Source organism: Enhydra lutris, unplaced genomic scaffold, assembly GCF_002288905.1.
Source record: "Enhydra lutris kenyoni isolate GAN:26980312 unplaced genomic scaffold, ASM228890v2 scaffoldscaffold13, whole genome shotgun sequence".
NCBI lineage: Eukaryota > Metazoa > Chordata > Mammalia > Carnivora > Mustelidae > Enhydra > Enhydra lutris.
In genome coordinates, this window is record NW_019154097.1 from 6,629,260 (window position 1) to 6,651,209 (window position 21,950).

A 21,950-nucleotide genomic window follows, 5' to 3' on the forward strand; every position below is an offset into this window, starting at 1 on the left:
TGGACCAAGTGGATGTCTGGGAGAGTGAAAAGTAACTGTCCCCGCAAATGACGAAAAGAGTGAGCAAGAGTTGAGTGAAATGTCTGAGGAGTGAATGAAGGCAGGTGTAGGAGCGCACAAGTGCTGGCGAGGTCCTGCTGGGTCCCGTTGGGTCCCCGGCCCTCGCAGCCCGCCCGTACTTGCATTGTCCACGAGGAGGCGCGCCTGAGCCCGCTCCGCAGTCGTCTTCCGCCGACGGCCCGTGCGTGGGCACGCGCAGAAACCGCTAGGAGGCGTCGGTTTCCCTTCCCACGCGCGGACGCCGGCGTGGGCCGACGCGACCGGGGAGCCCGCGCGTGCGCAGAGCCGAGGCCGGGGGGCCCTCGGGGCGGGGCGGAGCGGGGCGGGGCAGAGTGGGGCGGGGCGGGGGCTTGAGGTGATTCCCGAGCCGCGGGGCGGCTCCGGCCGTGCGGGGAAACCGAAAGTGGGCGGCGGCCGCGGTTGTGTCCCTGGCTGAGACGTCGGCGGGAGCTGGGCCCAGAGGCGCGGGGACGGGCCGTGGGCCCCCGGGACGAGGTGAGCGCACGTCTTGCCGCTGCGGGTGCGACAGGTGCTGGGCGACGTCGGACGAGGTTTCGGGCGGGCGCGGAGCACCTGGGTCACTAGCGGGACAGTGGCCCGGGCGGGACAAGAACGGGCCTGGGGCCTCTTCCCAGCAGCCGCAGGGGATGCCGCGGGGGGAGTTGGAGTTCCAGAGCGTTGTGTTTTTTAAATCTCTGATGGGACCCGTTCCCCGGCCGCTGGGTTACAGGCTGGGCGTCCGCCCGGGAGCCTGACAGACCGCCGAGCGCTCAGTGCAACGGGGAAATGTAGCAGTGCGGGTGTGGACGAGGGGCGGGAGGCGCTGACCAGGAAGTGGTTCCACAGCCGCCCGCCTGGAGCAGGGCATATCAGAACCCCCGGCTGCCTGAGCTCGGTATTTTACACCCTGAGCTTTCAGTCCCTCGAAGGCAGGGGCCTCTCTGCGGACCGGAACATGCAGGCCGCTCAGGTAATGCGGGGCGCAAATACTATACAAGGCTCTCGAACCGTGAGACCCAGGCCGGGGCACAGCGAGGAAGGAGACACGAATTCATGAATGAGTTGTCTCTTAACTTTGATCAAGATCCAACAGGGTCAGGTGCTCAGCCTCAAGTTACTGGGAGGGGGCTTAGAGCCCGCCCAACTTTTCTTCTACGTTCCGCTTGCGGGGTTTAATATATTTCCGGTTATAACCAAAGGGTACCAGTCCCAAATAGTTTCAGAGAGCAAGAAAGGTTAATACCTGTATTAGAAAAAGTCCTGGCCCCAAAGGATTCTCATTACTGCCCTGCAAAACAAAACAAACTACTGATCTGGGTCAACCCCCACTGCCCCCCCCACCCCGCCCCAGTCGTGCAGGTGGAAAAATTGCAGCAAAGTGTTCTGCCTAGTGATATGCCACAACTTAATGACAGAAATGAAACTTAGACCCAAATTTCTAAGTCACCTTCGGCTGCTTGGATGTGTAGGTGTTGCATACTGCAAATAGTGTGGGCTTTGCGGACCTGGGTTGGGAATCTGGGCTGCTCCTCTTACTGATTGTGGATGGTGAATAAATTACTTTCTTTGAGCCTGGTTTTCTGTGTATCAAATGGAAATGTTTAACATAAGTCCACACAGCTTTTGTGAGGTAACTGCTGTAAATCCTTTGGTTTATAATAATGATCAAAAAATGTTAACTCTTTTCTTTCCACCAAATTTCCCATATTTTACGTAATTGGATTTCAGTTTCTTGGAGTCCTCTAATATAAGATTAATTGGCCCGTGGTGGGGATTTTTCCATCTGCACTTAATGGACATTTCAGAGCATCAGTTACATGCAAAGTACTGTGCTGGGTGCAGTGTAATTGGTCCCGGGGCCAGCTGCATTAGAATCCACATCTCCTGTGCCCCAGCCCAGGGCCCTTTGGTGGCACACAGATTTCCTCTTTGCTGGTTAAACACAGTGAGACTGTGAGGCAGCCGTTGGCAGTGCCTTCGGATTTCAGTCCCTGGAGACTGTAGACTGGAGATGGAACATAATCCCTGCTAATGCCTTTTAAGTGTATTGGTTGAACATGGCTGAATGAACTTACTGTGTTTTGTACCAAGAGATGTAAACTTCTTGAAGGACTGCTCTTTAAATTCTCTGTACAATGTAATCTAGTTGGAGACTTAATATGAATTTAAAGGAAAATACTTTGTAAACCAACTCTAAGTGCCCACTCTGTGTTTGATCAAGTGCTGTTTTCAAGAACTGAGATTCGACAGAGGGCTTTGCATCTGGGCACTTTCAGGATCAGCAGATGAATACAGTAAGGACCCAAGTTCCTTGGTACTTGAGTGAAATGTAATTTCATATTTATGTGAATTGGTTTTTCTTTCTCTATGCAAAACTTATTTTCTTTGCCCTCTACTCCTGTCTTTGTGCTTTGGAAGGTTTCATTCTTTTTATTATTTCCCCAATGGGCCAAATGTATTTTTTAAAATTTTGTCATTCAAACTATCTAAAAGTAATTGATTTTGTGATTTTTAGCTGCAATGTGTATATATGCCAGTTAGAGCTGCTGGTCAGCACAAAATGCCCAATGACCCCAAAGCAAACTCAATATTATAGCTGTGCAGCTTTGTCAGGAGGAAGCCAACCTATGGTTTCCATTAGATATTTGGCTCCCACTTCAGAACTTGAAGGACTCCAAGGAAAGTTGAGAGTCACAGCTCTTGTCCGTCTTCCTATCTTCCATATGAAAAAAAGTGACCTGAAGTGACTCACTCAAAGGGTCACAGCTAATTAGTAGCAGAACTAGGATTAAGATCACAAATCCTAACTTTATTATTGCAAGAGCTTTTTTTTCTCTAATATGTAGATTTATGGAAACCCCTTACTTACTATTTGTAATATGTAGTTAGTAATGCATGTACAGCTTAGAGCTTGAAATTACAACAATAATAATAATAATAAATAAAAATGCTCCCTAAATATGCCCTATGGAAATATGTCATCACTTGAAGGTGTTAATTACTCTTTCTTTTTAAAAAGAGTTGGTAAAGGAGTAATTCAGGTGGTCACAAGTAGACTATACTGTAATAGGAAAGAAAAACATATTAAACTGTTGCAAGATGAGAAATCATCCTGGAAGGGTCTTAGACCAAAACCTTCCCTCTCTTGGGCTCAGTTTATTGATTTGTAAAATGAGGGGTTTGGGATAAACTAGATGATATCTAAAATCTTTTTGGCACAGACATTCTGAACTTTGAGGGCCTGGCATGTTGCTAAAATAGTGTCTTCAAGTAAATGGGCAATCAGTTACCACAAGTATTTGCCCTAAGAAGGTACTAAAAATTGTGTAACTGACTGAAGAAGGTAAGAGAGGTTACTCGGTAATTTCAATTTACCCTAATAATTTTTCAGATTTTTTTCTGGGGTTTAGTGCCACTCTGAAATGCAGATTTATGACATTGAGGAAGATGAGCCAAACAGGACAGTTGGAAATAGGTGAGAAAAGAGAAATTTAGAGAAGAACATGCACAGGTGAGAGCTGGGCCAGCTGGGCTAATGGGTAGTGAGGAATCTCGGGCTCTGGGAAGCACATAACATGTAAATGACTGAGTCAGGGAGGCTCAGTCAGTGGTAAAGGCTGTATCTAGAGGACACTGAAACCACATTCTTCAGAATAAGACTTTCTCAGGACGATTATCAGGTATATTAAGGAGAAAAGCTGTGAATTTCCAAACACAGTTTTGAGTATGAGAGTTATTTTAGGCTATTTAAATTATTTAAATATTGCTTTCTTAAAGGTTATTATTTTCCCCTACTCCTTGCTCCACTTCTTGTACATTATTAGCACTTTGGAGTTCTCTACGATTTATTGTGTAATAAAAAGAAAAAGGACAGAGTGAAAGGATAAAAGGAAATGTCAATTGCCATACTGAATATTTGCAACAATTAGAGATTCTTTTGGGATTGGGTGCCCATACCCTTAAATCAGAACATGGCTGATCCCTATTTCATGCCACTTTAAGGGCTGATCACGAAGTCAGTGTCCCCTAAGTTCCAAATTACTTAAGAGAAGGCAATTCTAGACATTTGGAGCAGCTGTCTAAAAGGAAGCCCTAAGTTTGGAAACAAGAAGACCTGGGTTCTTATTGTGATTCTGGCCACAAAAATATGTGAGAATATGTGAGACCTAGAATAATTGCTCTGGGCCTCAGTTTCCTCATTATTAAACTGAAGGGTTTGGAGGAGATGGTCTGAAGGTGCCCACCAGCTTTCCATGCTTCTCTCAGCTCTCTACTGTGAGGTTGGGCCCACCATTCTATGCTGCTTCCCTAAGTCGGGCAGGGTGTGGGAACATTGTGGGCTTGTGGTCTAGCATGGAATCTCTGCTCCCTGAGCCTTTGCCAAAGCAGTAAGTGACTTTTTGTCTACTAATTAAGTGAGAAATTTTGGAGGAGATCCAGTTGCTTTCTTAACAAGCTTCCCAGTTCATAAGTATGTTAATGAGGCAAATAAGAAAATCTGGGAAAATTCTGGTATTTCAAATTTAATGCTGTACTAAACATTTCCCCGATATACCAATGCTTTTATCATTGTGCTCTTAGCCATTTAATACATATATTCATAGGTAGTTTCCCATCCACACCATGCTTCCAGGAAACGCAAGTAAGTACTGAATTCCAAGCTCATAGAACTCTACTGTTGATGCTTGTCATTCAGAAGAGAGGCAAGAAAAGGAGGAGGAAAAAGAACAAGATGAAGGAAGTGAAAGTCAAATGCAATTGGTTGTGACCTATTGTGGCCATTTTCTTCCTTCCTAAGGTCTTTGCTAACTGACCTTGGTTAGTTTTTGAGATCAAAAGTACTCTGATTCAATAATTCCCCAGACCCACCTCTACTTTACTCTGCTGTTTAGGATTCTTAGTCAGCTCAAGCAGACCCTATATTGTCTTCAGAATAAGAATATTCTTAAGGAATATCCTTAATTCTCAAGGAAACCTTTAATTCTTAAGGAAATTAAGGAAACCCTTAAGAATTTTAACCTGAGAAGCTGTGTTCTAAAACAGAGATAGCCAGCCTTATTTCTCCCAGCCTAGCCTAATTTATGGTCACCAGGACTTGAGTAACATTCTCAAAATAAAAGTAACTTGAGTTTTCTTAAACTCAGAATTAATATTTGTCACAGCACTTTCAGAGAGTAGAAATAAAGAGGAAAGAGAGTTGACAAGTCAAAGCAGCAACTTAAAAAATTTGGGGAGCTACTTTGGAGAAACTTCGAAACTTAGTTTTTGGGGGAAGCATGACTAAAGGTTTGCCATTGAGGCCCAGAGTTGAAATTCTCATAAACTTCCTCTTGTGCTTCTAATGGATGACATCCAAGATAATAAACTTAATTTTTTATAGCTAGAGGAGAGTATTGTATGCTTTTTAAAAAAGTTATTGAGTGTAATTGCCATCTTCAGAAAATTTCAAAAAAATGCCATGACAATCAAGGAATTAAAATTTAAGGCATTTAAAGCAATATAGATTAGAAAATAATGATTGTTTTTAAAAAATTATTTTAGTTGTAACTTTCTTTTTGGTCATTGCCCAAAGTAATACTACTAATGTAGGAATCACGGATCCAACTGGAAGAAACTGACAAGCATGAGAATACCACCTACATCTGAACAAGATGTGTAGTCATATTTTCCCTCCCAGGCTTCACTGTGCTTAACTGCTTCTCACCAGCTGTGAGATCTTCAGTCTCATAGTCCCAAGGGACCACCTTTCCCTCCAAAAAGATATAGCTACTAAAAGTTGTTGTGAATTCAGTATCAGTTTCTTTGTGAATCCCAACAGTATAGGCACAATGTTTGAAAAACAGGGAATACATGCCAGTGTGAGACACTTACTGGTATTCAGGCTGTGCCTCTGGCTCATCGGTATGTGTGAACTTCTTACAGGCACACTGGGTCATTGAGAACACTGGCTCAGAGTGAAAGGGCCGTGAAATAATCTACCTGATGATTCTCAACCACAGCCTGGTGACATAATGGGGTGTCTCAGTCAGTTAATGACAGTCGTTAAAATTTGCAAGTTGTTTTTTAATAAAGAAATTTAAGATGATTCCTTTAATAGCTCACATGCATTATGCTATGTTTTAGTAAGTAGAAAGGAGTATTAGATAGATGGACGATTTCTCACTCATTCATCCAATGTTTATTGAGCTCTTGTTGTGGGCTGGGCTCTAGGGATTCAGTAGTGAACAAAGGCTCACAGATTCCAGCTTTTTAGATTTTTTTTAAAGATTTTATTTATTTATTTGACAGACAGAGATCACAAGCAAGCAGAGAGGCAGGCAGGGGGGCAGCGGGAGGCAGGCCCCTTGCTGAGCAGAGAGCCTGTTGTGGGGCTCGATCCCAGGACCCTGAGATCATGACCTGAGCCGAAGGCAAAGGCTTTAACCCACTGAGCCACCCCCCACAAATACCAGCTTTCATGGAGCTCATAATCAAGTTGGGGAAACAGATGGTACAATTAAATAAGGACTACTGGGTGGTAATAAGTACAAAGGAGGGAAATAAGGTAGGGAAGGGGTGTAGGGAATACCGGACAGCCAGCATAACAGTTTGGATTTTGGATAGGGTGGCCAGGAAAGGCCTTGCTGAGAAGGTAACCTTTGAGCAAATACTCAAAGAAACTGCGGCAGTGAGTTGTGTGGCCCCTGTGTGGAGAATAGATTTCTAGGAGGCGAAGTAGAAGCTGAGACCAGCAAGGAGGCAGTTGCCCCAATCCAGGCAAAAGATGCTGTTGGCATGGACTAGAGCCATCACCACGAGACAGTCAGGAATGGGGGAATTGTGAATGTCAGCCTGTCTCTCTTCGTGTATCACGTGGTGATGGTGGTAAGGAGTTGAGAGTCACTAATACTCAGTTGCTTCATTTTACAGAGAAGGAGGTGAGAGCCCCAGGAGAAAGGATTTGTCCCAGGAAAATAAGTGCTCTTTGCATAGTGTTATTGAACTTGGAGACACTAGCAAGAGGAGGCATGGGCACAGCCTTCCACAATCCCTCGTCTCTCCCCACAATCAAATCAAAATCAATATATCAACTACTAGTTAGCAACACCCCCAAATGGTTAATGTTTGGGAGATCCTTACCAGCAGTTCTTTCAGAGCAGACCTTGGGAAGGTAAAGGGGACATTTGAGAGAAAGTGGTCTGAAGTGGCTCTCCCAAGGGTGGAAGGAGTAGAAGGCTTTCACATAGGGCAGCCTAGAGAACCAGTCTCTGTTTAGCTTCTAAGATGGGATTAGACTTGTCCTTTAGAGCCAGCAGCATACTGGAGTTCTGTTATGTTTTAGTCACAGGATGTCCATTAGTGAGTAGAATTCTATGAGAATTTTTTTTAACCCCACAAATTAGTGATTGATGCCCACCCACTAATGTAGCTGGAGAAAAGTAGACCACGGTGAGGAGGTGGTAATGGAAAAGATGCTCTTTCCAGAAAGAAGGGGAGGAGGCAATAGAAACTCCTCCTCAAGATGAAGGATAGGTCCTTCCTACTGATAGTCTCAGCAGGAGTTTATAGTGCTTCTGACTAGGGAGGAGCCAGTACTAAACAGTCTGGTCCAAATGGATCCAGGTACCCTGCTCACACGCAAGTGGGTGTATTCCTACGTGTGTGCTGACCACCTGGCATCATATCTACACATCACGTGTGCATAATTCATAGTCCGGGCCCATCTGCAGATATACAGAGATGCAAAGTCCAGCTTTATTTACTCAGAAGAGCTCTAGATGAACAGGTGGGAGAGACAGAGTTTTGAAGGAAAGATGGGAAAGGTGGGGGTAAAAAAGTTTGGGAGGCTTGGCTCTGGGAGGTTAGTAGGCTATCCTTTAGCTTTTCCTCTTACAAATTGAACTTGGCCAGCCTCCATTATGGTTTTTCCTATTTGAAGAAATAACTGCAGTGAAGGTTCAGTGATCTTTAACTGTTGAGCCAGGAACCATTACAAATCAAAGTCTGTCTCTTACATTGGAAGTTTACTACTTAAGAGCCAGAATTTACATGTTAGATTTAACTTCTGGCAACCTTGAAATATAGGTGTCAAAACCATCCTCTCTGAGCTGCTCCCCAACACACTCAGGAAAGTGTAGTTGGACATCAAGGGAATGGAGGTTCTGAGACACTACAGCTGTCATCTTTTGCTGCCATGAATTTTCTGTTTACCCTTTAGAGTGCCTGTCAGTATCACTGACTTGGAATCTGAACCATCCCTGTGAGTGGCTTCCATACATCTTATCATATCTTGGTGATTTACCTTCCCTCAGCTTTGGCATTCTCATCTATAGAATGAGAACAATTTCCTCCTAGAATTATTACGTATATTAAATTTTTAGAAAATCCAAATCTCAGAACTTGGATTCTCACAAAAGGAAGAAAAACATGTCTACCCAAAGATTTATATAATTCAAAGCAGCTTTATTTATAATACCCCCAAACTGGAAGCAACCCAAATGTCTATCAACATTCGGTTGGATAAATGAATTGTGGCATGTCTACACAGTGAAATACTGCTTATCATAGTATGAGAAGTTTTTGCTATTAAGTGTGGAAACATGGATGAAACTCAAGAACACCAGGAAAAAGTGATCTATCCTGACAGAAAGCAGAGCAGTGGCTGCCAGGAGCCAGGACAGCACGTGTATGAGAGGGTGAGAGCTGCCTGCAAACTGCCTGCAAACTTGAAAGAACTTCTTTTTCTCAGACTTACTGATATATACTTTACATATAATAAAAGTCCCCCTCTTTTGTCTATAGTTCTATGAATTTTTTAAGAAGATTTCATTTATTTATTTATTTGACAGAGACACAGAGAGAGAAGGAACACAAGCAGAGGGGTGGGAGAGGGAGAAGCAGGCTTCCCACTGAGCAGGGAGCTCGAGGCACAGGACGCCGGGATCATGACCTGAGCCGAAGGCAGACACTTAACCAACTGAGCCACCCAGGTGCCCCTATAGTTCTATGATCAAGAGAGAATATTTCTGTCATTCCCAAAATTTCCCTGTGCCGCCTTTACAGTCTGTCCCCTCCCTATACTCCCATCCCCTGGCAACCACTGATTTAATTTCTATGCCTGTAGTTTTGCCTTTTTCAGAATATTACATAAATAGAATCGTACAACATATAGTCTTTTGTGTCTGGCTTCTCCCACTTAGCATAGTGTGAGAATCATCCACATAGTTCTAGGTATCAATAATTTGTTCCTTTTAATTGCGGAGTACTACTTAACTGCATGGATATGCAACGCTAGTTGATTCATTCACCTGCTGATAGACATTTGGATTGTTTCTAATTGGGTGGTAATTATGAATAAAGCTACTATAAATATTTAGGTACAGGTTTTTGTATGAATATATGTCATTATTTCTCTTGGGTAATGACCGACATGTAAGTTTTCTGGATTGTATGATAAAAACATGCTTCTTCATAAGAAACTGTCAAGCCATGTCTTTTCAAAGTATTGTTCTGCAAGCCACAAGACATGTATGAGAATTCTAGTTGCTCTGCATTCTTATCAACACTTCATACTGTTGGTTTTTTAAAAAAGTTTAACTTATTCTAATAGATGGGTAGTGATGCCTCATTGTGGGTTTAATTTTCACTTCTCTAATGAAGAATGCGTTTTTTGGCCATCTACATCTCTACTTTAGTAAACTTCAGTATGTGTTCAAATAATTTGCATGTTTTAAAATGGGCTCTTTGTTTTCTTATTGAGTTTTGAGGGTTGTTTACATACACTGGTTACCTGTCCTTTACCAGGTGTTTTATGAAAATATATCCTTTCAGTCCGTGGCTTGTCTTTTCATTTTCTCAACAGAAATTTATATTTAAAAGAGCATAAATTTAAAATTTTGATGAAATCCAATTTGTCAGTTTTTTCTTCTGTATTCTAAAAATAAAAAATCTTTGCTAAACCCAAGATTGCGAAGATTTACGCCTTTGTTTTTTTCTAAACATTTTGCAGTTTTAGTTTTTTCAAGTAGGACCTAAGTGATCTGGGTTTTTATTTTAGTTTAATTTTGAATATAGTTTAAGGTTCATTTTTTGGATATGGATAAATAGTGTTCCAGAACTCTTGATTGAACTTTGTCCATTGAATTTCTTTTGGTAACTTTGTTGAAAATCAGTTGACTAACATAACACAGTAAAAAAAAAAAAAATACTGATTGGAAACTTAAAAAAAATAAGAAAAGAAGAAAGAAAATCAGTTGACTATATGTATGTCGGTCTATATCTGTTGTTATGTATTCTGTTCCATTGATGACTGTCCTTTTGACAATACCTACATTACATTGATTAATATACTTTTAAGTAAATCTGGAAATCCGTCTTTTTGCACTGGCTAGGATCTCCAGTGTGATAGTGAATAGGAATGAAGAGAGTGAACATTCTTGCCCTATTTCCAATCTTAGGGAGAAAGCATTCGTTCTTTTCTTGTTACGTGTTATGTTAGCTGTGGATTTTTCACAGATGTTCTTTATCAGGTTGAGGCCGTCCCCTTCTTATATTCTGAGAGTTTTTATCATAAATGATTTTGAACTTGGTCAGATGTCTTTTCTTCACCTATTATTACCATGTGGTTTTTCTCCTTTAGTCTGTTGATACAGTCAGTTGCATTGATTGATTTACGAATGTTGAGCCAGTCTTGTGTTTCTAGAGTAAACCATAAAGTTGATATGATGTGTTATCCTTCTTACATATTGTTGGATTTGGTTTGTTAATATTTTGTTAGGAATTTTTGCAGTTATGTTAATGAAGGAAGTTGGTTTGTGCTTTTCTTATAATGTCTCTTTCTGGTTTCAGTATCAGCATAATGCTGGCCTCATAAAATGAGTTTAGAAGTATTCCCTTCCCCTATGTTTTTTGGAAGAGTTTGTGTAGAAGTGGTAGTATTTTTTTCTTGAAGTTTTCGGTAGAATTGACAAACCATCTGGGTTTGAGTTTTCCTTGTGTGAAGGTTTTTAACTACAAATTCAACTTCCCTAATAGATATAGGGATATTAAGATTATTTATATCTTCTTGAATAAGCTTTGGAATTTGTGTCTCTTAATGAATTTACTCCATTTTATCTAATTGACAAAATTTATTGGCATAAGTTTATAAGTTTACAGACATTTGCTTTTTAATGTCTGTAAGACCTGTATTGATGGCCTGTTCTTTAATCCCATTAATAATAATTCACATCTTCTCTCTTTTTTTCTTTATTAATCTATATGGAAGTTTATCAATTTTATTGATGTTTTTTAAAAAGTAGTTTTGGTTTCATTATTTTTTCTTTAATTTTCTTTTCTATTTCATTACTGATGTGTTTCATCAGTTCAATATTGATTTTACTCTTATTTTTATTACTTTCTTCCTTTTACTTTTAGTATAATTTGCTCTTTTTTCAAAGTAGTAGATTAGATCACTGAATTGGGACCTTTCTTCTTTCCTAACATAAGCATATAATGCTGCAGAATTCCCTTTAAATATTGTTTTAATGCCATCCAGCAAATCTTTGTACATTGTGTTTTCATTTATTTAAAAATATTTTCTGATGTTTTTGTTTTGAAGGAGGTTTCCTTTCTGATCCTTGGTTTTTTTTTAGAAGCATGTCATTAAGTTTGCAAATACAAAGGGAATGTCCACCTATCTTTCTGTTATTGATACCTAATTTAGTTTTTTTCTGGTCACAGGATACTCTGTATAATTTCAGTTTTTCTAATTGGTCAAGGATTGCCTTAAGTCCCAGAGTGTATTCTGTCTTTGAAAAGAATGTATATTCTGCTATTATTGGAGTAGAGTCTTTTATAAATATCAATTAGGTCAGTTTGATGTTGTTAATCAGCTCTTCTATATCTTTACTGGTTTTTGTTTACTGGTTCTACATTACTGAGAAAGAAGTTTTGTATTTTCCAAATAATTGTGAAGATATTCTTACACCTCCATTGGTTTCTGCTTTGTGTGTTTCGAAGCACTGATATTTGGTGCACTCGTGTTTAGGATTGTAATAGCTTCTTGATGAATTAACTCCTTAATTATGTAATGTCTGTCCTTATCCCAAGTGATACTCCTTGTTTTGGTATTAATTAATATGGCATATTTTTTTAATCTTTTTACTTTGAACCTATGTTGTATATCTATTTAAAATAATTTCTCATATATAGTTTATTGGTAAGTCTTTTATATCCACTCCATCAATCCTAAATTTTTATTGAGATATTTTCAATGTTTACATTTGATGTAATTTTTGCTCTGGCCAGCTTTAAATCTACCATTTTGCCAGATGTTTTCTATTTGTGCTACCTGTTCTTTGTGGCAGTTGTTGTTTCTGGCTCCACCCCCACCCCCCACTTTTTTGCCTAATTTTTTTTTTTTTTAACTTTCAATTGCTTTTTTAAAAAAATTCCAATGTACTTAACATATGGTGTTATATAATTTCAGCTGTATATCTCATTGTTTTTTGATTGAAATTTTTATTCTGTTTTATCTTTACTACTGGCTTATTAATTATGCTTCTTTAAAAAATTTTTAGTTGTTGCCATAAGGTTTATAATATATGTCTTTATCACATTCCCCTTTCAAATAGTAGCATACTACACATTGTGTATATACACATAGTATTAACTAAATGTTGGTGCTGGTGGTGACAGTTTGAAGAGAGCTAATGTTTAGCAAAGGGACGTATATAATGAGTATTTAGGTTATTTGCCACGTAAACCTTGCTGTCACTTGAGTATCATATTTGTCATTAAGAGCACTCACAAATAAGCTGCTATCTTATCTCCTTTTCAAAATGGACAAATGAGGGAATTGCTAGCATGTATGCTATTCCTCCTTTTTGTTATCTAAACCAGAGAAAGAATAAGACTGTCAAGAATTCTGTACTGTCTAATATAGTATCTACTAGACACATTTAATTCCAGTTAAATTAAAAATTCATTTCCTCAGCCGTGCTGGCCACACTTCAAGTGCTCAGTCACCATATGTATTGGACAGCACAGATACAAAATATTTCTGTCAGCACAGAAAGTTCTATTGGGTAGCACTGTTGAAGGAAGAATTTTTTAACAAGTTGTCCATGGCTTGCCTTGCTAAGTCCACTTTTCTTGGCTTCCTGAATGTCATTCTGTCGTTGTATCACCATTCCATTTACTATTAGTCCAAAGAGAATATGAGTGGTTAATCTTGAAAAATGCCAATTAATGACCAATGAAAATCCTTAGCCAGGGTCCCCACAGATTTCCTAGGTACCAAAATTCTTTTTTTCTCTTGCTTGACCTCTTTGCTAGGTATGACACTTTCTAATTCTTTCCTCTTTTTGTTTATATGACATCAGCTCTGCCTTTTCTACTTATATCTCTCTGGTACTTTTTCTCAGCCTTTTATAGGTTCTTCTTTCATTGCCCATGCTTTAATGACAGCCTTCCGTAGAGGTCCATCCTTAACCTTAATTTTTACTCCCTGGATACCAAATACCACATATATTTTGAAGGCCAACAACTCTAAACCCACTTCAGATCTCTAACCTGAATTCCTAGTGAATATATCTGTGTGGCTGACCTACAAGGATCCCAGTCTCCATATGTCCCAAAGGAATTCATGCTCTTCCTTTCTTACAAACCTGTTCTACCTCATCCAGTGTGGGTCATTACTACCCACCATGTTTCTAAGCTAGAAACTTGGGAACTTCCCTCATTGTCCAAACCAGTTAATCAATTTCTGTTGCTTCTACCTCCCAATTACCTCTCAAATTGATTTTTTGTTTATTCGCAGGGCCCTATTTGCAAGTCCTCCACATTTCCAAGTATCTTTACAGCTCATTAGTTTTTCTTCTTTGCATTTATCTTCTCCACTACTGAGTAGTTACCTTTTCTAAAGTGCAGAACTTTAGAAAACCTAGTCTCCACATTATGTTTGCTGAAATGCACATGTTAACATAATATAGGAGTCTCATCTGGGTCTGCCTCTTTCTACCTCTCCTACCCCCATCTTTCAGTCCTCAGCTTATAATTTTAGAGTCTTTGTTCAATCACGTTCAGCCACATAACTGCCTGGAATTCCTCAGAATCAACCATGTACTTCTCTCTGACCTCTGTGCCTTTTGAACTTCCTGTTCCCTTTAGAGACTGATACCTCTCCCCATCCTGACCCCACACATCCTTTTCCTCCTTGCCTGGCTAATTCCTTCATGTCCTTCAGAATTCAATTCAGGCCTCTCCTTATCTGGGAAAAATTCCCGGATGTCTTCCCTCTGTAGACTAGTCTTTTTGCCCTTCTGACTTCCCTGTGTTCTCATAATATTCTGTGCTTTTCTCCACCATAGCAGTTATTTCTCTACTGTAATAGCACAGAAAGTAGTCAGTAATAGTTGGTGGGATAATCTAACACGTGTACACTCTGAAAATCTATTTGAATCCACAGACTATTGAATCCTATTATAGTAACCTTCTATTGTGTTCTTATAGGTGAAGATGCTGGAAGCAGATCTGGTTTCAAAAATGCTACGAGCTGTCCTACAGTCTCATAAGAACGGAATAGCATTACCCCGGCTCCAAGGAGAGTACAGATCCTTGACTGGAGACTGGATTCCCTTTAAGCAGTTAGGTTACCCTACACTAGAAGCCTATCTGAGAAGTGTGCCAGCAGTTGTGAGGATAGAGACTAGTAGATCTGGAGAGGTAAGAAGGTAATTGTGCATGTCACAAGAGTCAAACCAATCTTGATTACCTACCTGGCACTTCTGATCTCCTAACTAGACTAGAAGTCAAAGTGGAAAAGTACTAGCTAAGTGGTTTGAGGTTGGTAGTGTTAGAACAGCATCCAAAGTACAGTCTAGACTTCTTAGGTCTTTTACTTGATCCCTCAAATTCTTTTCATTGTAAAAGTAGACCCTAATCATGTTAAATCAAACATTTTAAAGTTAAAGTTTACCCAGTCTTCAGCATTCAAGCAAAATAAGTCTACTGGAGACCTGCCAGGTCTCACACTACATGCATTACAAACTTGCTACAACTGTTTTAGCCCAGGTGGTAATGACCTCCTGGTTACCAAAGCTAATAGATACTTTTAAATTCTCATGGTTTGACCTCCTTCCTATCTGTTCCTATTATCTGGACACTAGTTCAATCCCTAGCAGAGCATTCAGCACTTTGATTATTACAGGGCTAGTCCCACCATTCTCCTTGTCTTGATACCCTTTGTTCTCTAGGCTCTTCTGTCCTTCACACCGTTACGATCATATGATTTAGTTTTTTTAGTTTCTCCAGAAGAACATTTTATGTATAACATAACACTTTGGAGTAGTAATTAAATGTTTTATTGCACATACCCTGTGACTCAGCAGTTTCACCTCTTGGTATCTGCCCAATACACAGTGTGAAAGATATAGACAACCATTGTCCAAAAGACAAAAATCACCCACCTCCCCAAACAGCACATTCTTCTGGGTACACTTCTGCATGTGTAGATAGATACACAAATCTGGGCTATTTCTCCCCAAAACTTATAATAGTTGTTCTGTTTGGTGGCATAGGGAAGGCAGTGGAGGAGGGAAAAGGTGACCAGGATTGAGAGAGTGATCAAAGGGAAGGCTCACCTCACCTGTAGTAATTTTTATAAGGAGCATGTATAAATTAGTTAACTATTATATTAATAATAAAACTTGTTTCAACATCCCTGATTCTGCCAGACAGTGCTAAGCCCTCCCCTCTGTCTACTTGGCACTTTGTAATACACCCCAGATAGCACTTGACACAATGTTTTTTGTTTAGTCTCTTTGTGTCTTTTTCCTTTGTTTCTTGAGGATGAATGATTGTTTTTTTTTCACCTCTAATAGTTGCTGCTTAGTAAATATATGTTTGAATGTGTGAATGATTAAATGTCTGCATGAGTTAATAAGTTAATAATGCCTCATATGGCTACTAGCTATAATTCACTGAACCCTGCTCTCCTATTATGAACATTTTTAATGGTTCCAAGTTTTGATTATTAAAATAACCCCTATTGCGCATATTTGGGTATGTACATTTTTCTTCAGTCATTTCTTGTAATATATTTTCAGTAATAGAAATACTGGGCCAAAGAATAAGAGTGTATCTTGGCTTATATAAAGCCTCATTGCTTTCCTGTTCCTGCTCTCAACTTAGAATCAGAAGCTTTTTAACACTAGGTGGGGCTTTAGAGACCTACATACTTGAAAAAAAAAAAAAAATCTCCTGTATGTCACACCAGTTTTTTCAAAAGTTAAAAGCTGAGCTGTCGTGTTTTAAGCAGGTGCCACAGGGTCCAGGGCCTCTGCTTGGCCTGCCTTGCCCTCACCACCCCTCCGCCATTGTGAGGCCCTGGAGCTGCCATCGAGCAGTTTGAAAACCCTAGATCTAAGCCCACTCCTGCTTTACAGCTGAGAATACTAAAATATGGGAGGGAAACTGATTTATCCCAAGTCACCTGGTTAATCCACTTCAGTGACAAGATTAGGGTTGGGTGATCTTTGAGAGGTAATACAAGTAGCAGTTATGAGTCCATACTTTGGATTCAGAGAGATAGCCTAGCTGTGTGACAGGAAGTTTGCTTAACTTTCCTGAGCCTCCCTTACCCATATATAAGTGGGAATAAAATATATCTCAAGGATTATATGAGATACTATGTGTGACACAGGTTTCTTCTGGTTCATTTGTTAATCCCATAGTACCTAGCACATTGTAGATGCTTAATGAGTAGCTATTTAAGGAATAAGTACAATTGTCAATTTGAGGAGGGATTATTCAATATGCTGGACTACTCCTGGTTTCTCTTGTAGAATATGTAATTTTGCTCTCACTGTATCAAGGAGAGAGTCTTAAACATTTGCATATAGTCTGATTTGGGATGTGTAACCTCACAAAAATCCACTTTCAAAAATGAGCCTCTAGGCACCAGTGAATCTGAGAAATATTTCTCCTTTCCCCTTGCTGCTCATGAACAGATTACCTGCTATGCCATGGCCTGCACAGAAACTGCGAGAATTGCTCAGCTTGTGGCCCGTCAGAGGAGTTCTAAAAGGAAAACTGGGCGGCAAGTTAACTGTCAGATGAGAGTAAAGAAAACCATGCCATTTTTTCTAGAAGGTACGTTCTTTTCATATGCTGAAATTTTAAGCCTGTCTGTGAATACATTATCATAGGGAATTACGGAAGCATTGCTTGTATTCGTGATAAACACCTATATTTGTTAACATTCACATGTCAAGGGGGAAATCCTAAAGCTGATATTTCCATTTGAACTTGACTTCCATCACCAGATGATGAGCATGACCTACTAAGTTACCACACAGCGTGAACTAACTCAAGAGTAGATTTTAATTAAGCTTTATTATGGCAAAGTATCGCTTTATTCTTTTAAGTTACTTGGGGGAAAGCCTAATCTAGAATGCTGGATAAACCAAGAACCTAGGATTCAGTGACTTATTTAGCAAATCATGTCTTTATACAAAAATCATGTCTTTATACTTTTATACTAAAATCCTCTATTTTCAGGAAAAAATCGTGAGTTATATAATACACAAAGGTGTTGTAGGAAACTCAGCCAGTGTTTACTGGACACTTATCTCAAAGAGCTTATAATCATTCTAAAACTAAATTCTCAAGATGTAGCTCAAAGATAATATAAAAGAGTAGATGCTTAAATGCCACAGTGAGCATTTTCAATGAGGGAGCAATTGTGGTGAGAATGGCAGTGGAGGACTTCATGGTGAAGGGGGACTTGACCCAGACCTTGGGCGATGGGAAGAATTTAAATAGATGAAGAAGAGACAGGGAGACTGAATATGCTGCATTTGTAGCAGCATAAAGTGGCTGTCATTGAAGGGTTGATTGGTGAGTAGAGGGATGGTAACTGACTAGGTTAGCAGATGAAGCCACATTTTAAAGAATCTCATCAGCTAAATACCAATCTGTTCTTCCCCTACTGACAAACCCTGTAGTGACAACTTCCTTGTGTTCTTACACACTGTTCTAAGAATAGAGACCCACAGAAAACATCTGGACAGGGGAGTGAGATAGTGAAACTAGGTTCTGGGAAAGCTAATTGATTTTGTTATGTATGCCTAACTTCATAGGGAAACCAAAAGCAACCCTCAGACAACCAGGAATTTCTTCAGATTTTTCTATCAGCAAAAAACCTAATCCAACACTGTTAAGAGACAAAGGAAACTCTCTTGGAATTAAGTCTGATGCCGAAATGCCACCTTACACATTACACGCAACTATTGGAAGCGATGTATTCAAAGACGTTCCAGTGCAGAGGCATGTGACCATACCTACAAACAACAGGTATTTGGGGCTTTATCTGGCTAAAAGGAGAAGTTTGGAGAACACAGGATAATTAATGTTAAAAATGTATGTTTAGGTCAAGAAGGAAATACTTTCTGGTTTATCTAATGTAAGTTCACATGTAGGAGGGAAATGTATCATTACTACAAAGCCACTTTTCCTGCTATCTAAATGTCATTGTCTGAATATCTTCATTTTATATTTTCTCTGCATTTTTGGTAATCTCTCCTTATAAAATTCATGTTGAAAGCTCTCACAGGAAAAAACAGAAAAGCTCTCACAAGTTATTCTAAGATGCTATTTCAGCATAACTTACATTTTTTTCTGAAAATATTTCTTATAATTACTTTTGTAAATTTTTAATAAAATCATATTGGTCTACACATTCCATTGTGCTCTAATAGTCATATATATATATATATATATATATATATATATATATATATATATAGTATAATTATACAGTAGCATCATACATCCATGCATCAGAATATTGGACAGAATAAGGACAAGCTTAAAGTCTTAGTTTGGGTGCTACCATTTATTAGCCAGGTGAATAAGTAAATTACTTCATCTTTTGGGCTGTGGTTTCCTCATTCATTTAATGAAAATGTTAAACTAGGTGATCTCAAAGTTCCTTTCTGGCTCTAAGTCTTATGGCTTTATAAGGTAATTCAGGTCAGCAAACCATGACCTATGGGCCAAATCTGGCCCATTGCCTGTTTTTTTGTAAATAAAGTTTTACTGAAACAAAGCCATATCCCTTTGTTTATGTATTGTCTGTGGTTGCTTTTGCACAACCACAGAGCTGAGTAGTTGTGCAGAGATAGTATAGCCTGTAAAATCTGAAATGTATACTAGTGGACCCTTTACAGAAAAAGTTTACCAACTCCTCACGTAGATGAATCAGTATCACATTCTTTCATTCTTTTTGTGTCTTTATAAAATAAATTTTGTTGTATCATATCCTTTTAAATCAGCGTTCAAAAATCCCAGCACTGTCCCCCATATTAGAATATTTAGAAGGAATTTGTTATTTTTAATAAGTTAGGTAAAATTTTTCATAATGGTATATGTTTAATGCTAGTTATGGCTAGTTATTATAATTTTGATAAGGTCTGGGAAATACATCATTTAAACTTGGATCTTGACCCAAAGCACTAGTTGGGTCTAATATGTGACTGAGGTACCATTGCTCCTCTAGTTGTGTGCCTAAATTTCAAGATCCATTTTGAATTTGAATTGAATCTATAAAATGACAGCAAAACTGGCACTGGGAACAAATCATTAAGATACTTGGAGTCTAGTGAGGGAGACTGATATGAACACAAATGGGGTGTGTGTGTGTGTGTGTGTGTGGTGTCTTTGTCCTATTTGGAGGAATCTTCCTACATATATCCAATATAATTTATATGAAAATTATTATTTGAGTAAGGTGTGAGATATGGGGAATCTATGTTTCTTCTTTTCTCCTTGTTATTTGAGCAATCCCCTCTGTGGTTTGGAATGCCACTTTTTTTCATATGCTCAGATACAATGTAAATTGAGTGTTTCTATGCTCCGTATCATTTTAGTTCTGTTCAAAGATTATAAATGTAATTTTATAACTCATTTCAATTCCTGGTGATAGAAGTCCTTCATTTTTTAGTTATATTCTAAAATATTCTTTATGTTCAAACTACTTACTCTCTGCATGATTTTTTTTTTAACTTTATATGTCTAGTCCCTTAAAGGTGATTAATTGGAAATCTAACTTCCAAGTTCTTTTAAAGTTCCAGTTTAGGGCACGCAGGTGGCTCAGATGGTTAAGCGTCTGCCTTCTGCTTGGGTCATGATCCTAGAGTCCTGGGATCGAGTCCTGCGTCAGGCTCCTTCTTGGTGGGAAGCCTGCTTCTCCCTCTGCCTCTCTCTCTCTGTCTCTCATGAATAAATAAATAAAACCTATAAAGTTCTAGTTTAAATTTAGCTTTTAATACCCATCACCCTGGATTAAGGAGGGCACATGTGGTGATGAGCACTGGGTGTTAATGCAACTAATGAATTGTTGAACACTGCATCAAAAACTAATGATGTGTTTATATGTTGGCTAATTGAACATAATAAAAAAAAGTGAAAACCATAATAAAAAGACTAATAAACGTGACTACGTTAAAATTAAAAAAATAAATTTAGCTTTTAACACATTTTTCTCTGGGTGAATATGAAACATGAAAGCTAATAATACCAGGTATCATTTTCATTTTTGCTCATTTTGAAATATTCTGACTTGTTTTGCTGTTCAGTGCTGCAGAGACTTTAAATGAAAAGTGGTGTTTAAAACTTGACATAGGCTTCACTATTAGAATTTTAACTTCCTTTTTCTTCTTTTTTTATAACACCTTAGGTTTAGCCCAAAGGCATCCCTTCCACCACCTTTTCAGATGCATCTCTCAAGAACGTGTGCTAAGGAAATGAGTGGTATGTGTGCTAACCATTATCTTCATGATACCTTTTGGTTTCTGGAACCTCAGAGTCCCCGAGAAAAATGTCTGGTGGTGGTATTTCACATTTGCTGTCACCTTATCCTACTTGGAATATGTCTCTCCTCCCGTCTTTCCTCATTTCTTTACGTTATGACATGAAGTCATCTAAAGAACAAACAATACCTCCAGGGATATCCTCATTCTGACGTAAGGCCTTCCTCACATCAGACCACTCCTGTTTCACTTCCGCCTGTCACCTGCAGAGGTACTTGTGTCCCTTGCCACCCTCTCATTCATTAGGGGGTGACTTTTAAAGTACACAAATATGGGACTTCAACTCCTAAAATGGTTTCAGATACTCCACCATTGAAAAGCCTGGGACCATAAACTGTGTACAATGACCACTAACCATCTAAGTATGAATATAAATGATTCCTTGGGTTATAAGATCCAAAAGGACTGTTACGAAAACAGTTAAGTCAAAGATTCTGAAGATTAAAAATGCACACACTCGTTATCTTGTCTTTTCCATCAGTACTTATGTTGCCTGAAATTTAAGTGTGATTTGAAATGATTTGCTGCTTTAAGTGTGATTCTTACTGAGTCAAAATAATTTTTCCCATAAGAACACATCTCCAGTATTTCTTATGGAGACTAATTGAATATGATTTTTGTTTATATCAATTACTGTTACACATGCATTTTCTGAAACATGGCAACTCAGTAAAGTTGTATACCCTTTAGAGACTGTAAATCTTTTTCAATTAGAATAAGCTTTTTTCTACAGAACCATGAGGACTTGTTTCAGAACGACTACAGTTCACCTGGCAGCGGATGTGTACACCCTTATACACAGTCTCTCCTACCTGTAAAACAGATTGCTTCCTTGATTTGTTTAACAAAAGGCACACAAGCTTAGGGGACTCCCAGTGGCCCCCCAGAACAGGTGCATTTGCAGAGACTCCCAACTGTGCATCAGTTCTGACATTCTCCCTTTAAAGGAGGTCTGGTTCTCAGAAGCTCATCTTTTCCTTATTCCTGGTCCTTTTGTATCATTATTTGGGGCAAACCTAAATAAATTAGTGATACCTTTAGATGGACTGACTTGTTTGC

General features: G+C 39.1%; 1 protein-coding gene across 4 annotated transcripts in view; it reads left to right on the plus strand.

The window, feature by feature from the left end:
- Positions 1 to 482: 482 nt before the first annotated feature.
- Positions 483 to 21,950, plus strand: part of LOC111146043 (tudor domain containing 7) — an 82,761-nt gene continuing 61,293 nt past the window's right edge. Inside the window, exons 1-5 of one of the 4 annotated variants that reach the window (XM_022501417.1) lie at positions 483 to 555; positions 14,533 to 14,745; positions 17,031 to 17,172; positions 18,162 to 18,375; positions 20,759 to 20,832. In XM_022501417.1, the coding sequence (XP_022357125.1) occupies positions 14,539 to 14,745; positions 17,031 to 17,172; positions 18,162 to 18,375; positions 20,759 to 20,832 (637 nt within the window). In that variant the 5' untranslated portion in view covers positions 483 to 555; positions 14,533 to 14,538. Of the gene's footprint in view, positions 556 to 980; positions 1,031 to 6,693; positions 6,817 to 14,528; positions 14,746 to 17,030; positions 17,173 to 18,161; positions 18,376 to 20,758; positions 20,833 to 21,950 lie in introns of those variants that run through there. The other 3 variants (XM_022501415.1, XM_022501416.1, XM_022501418.1) reach the window with 3 other exon arrangements.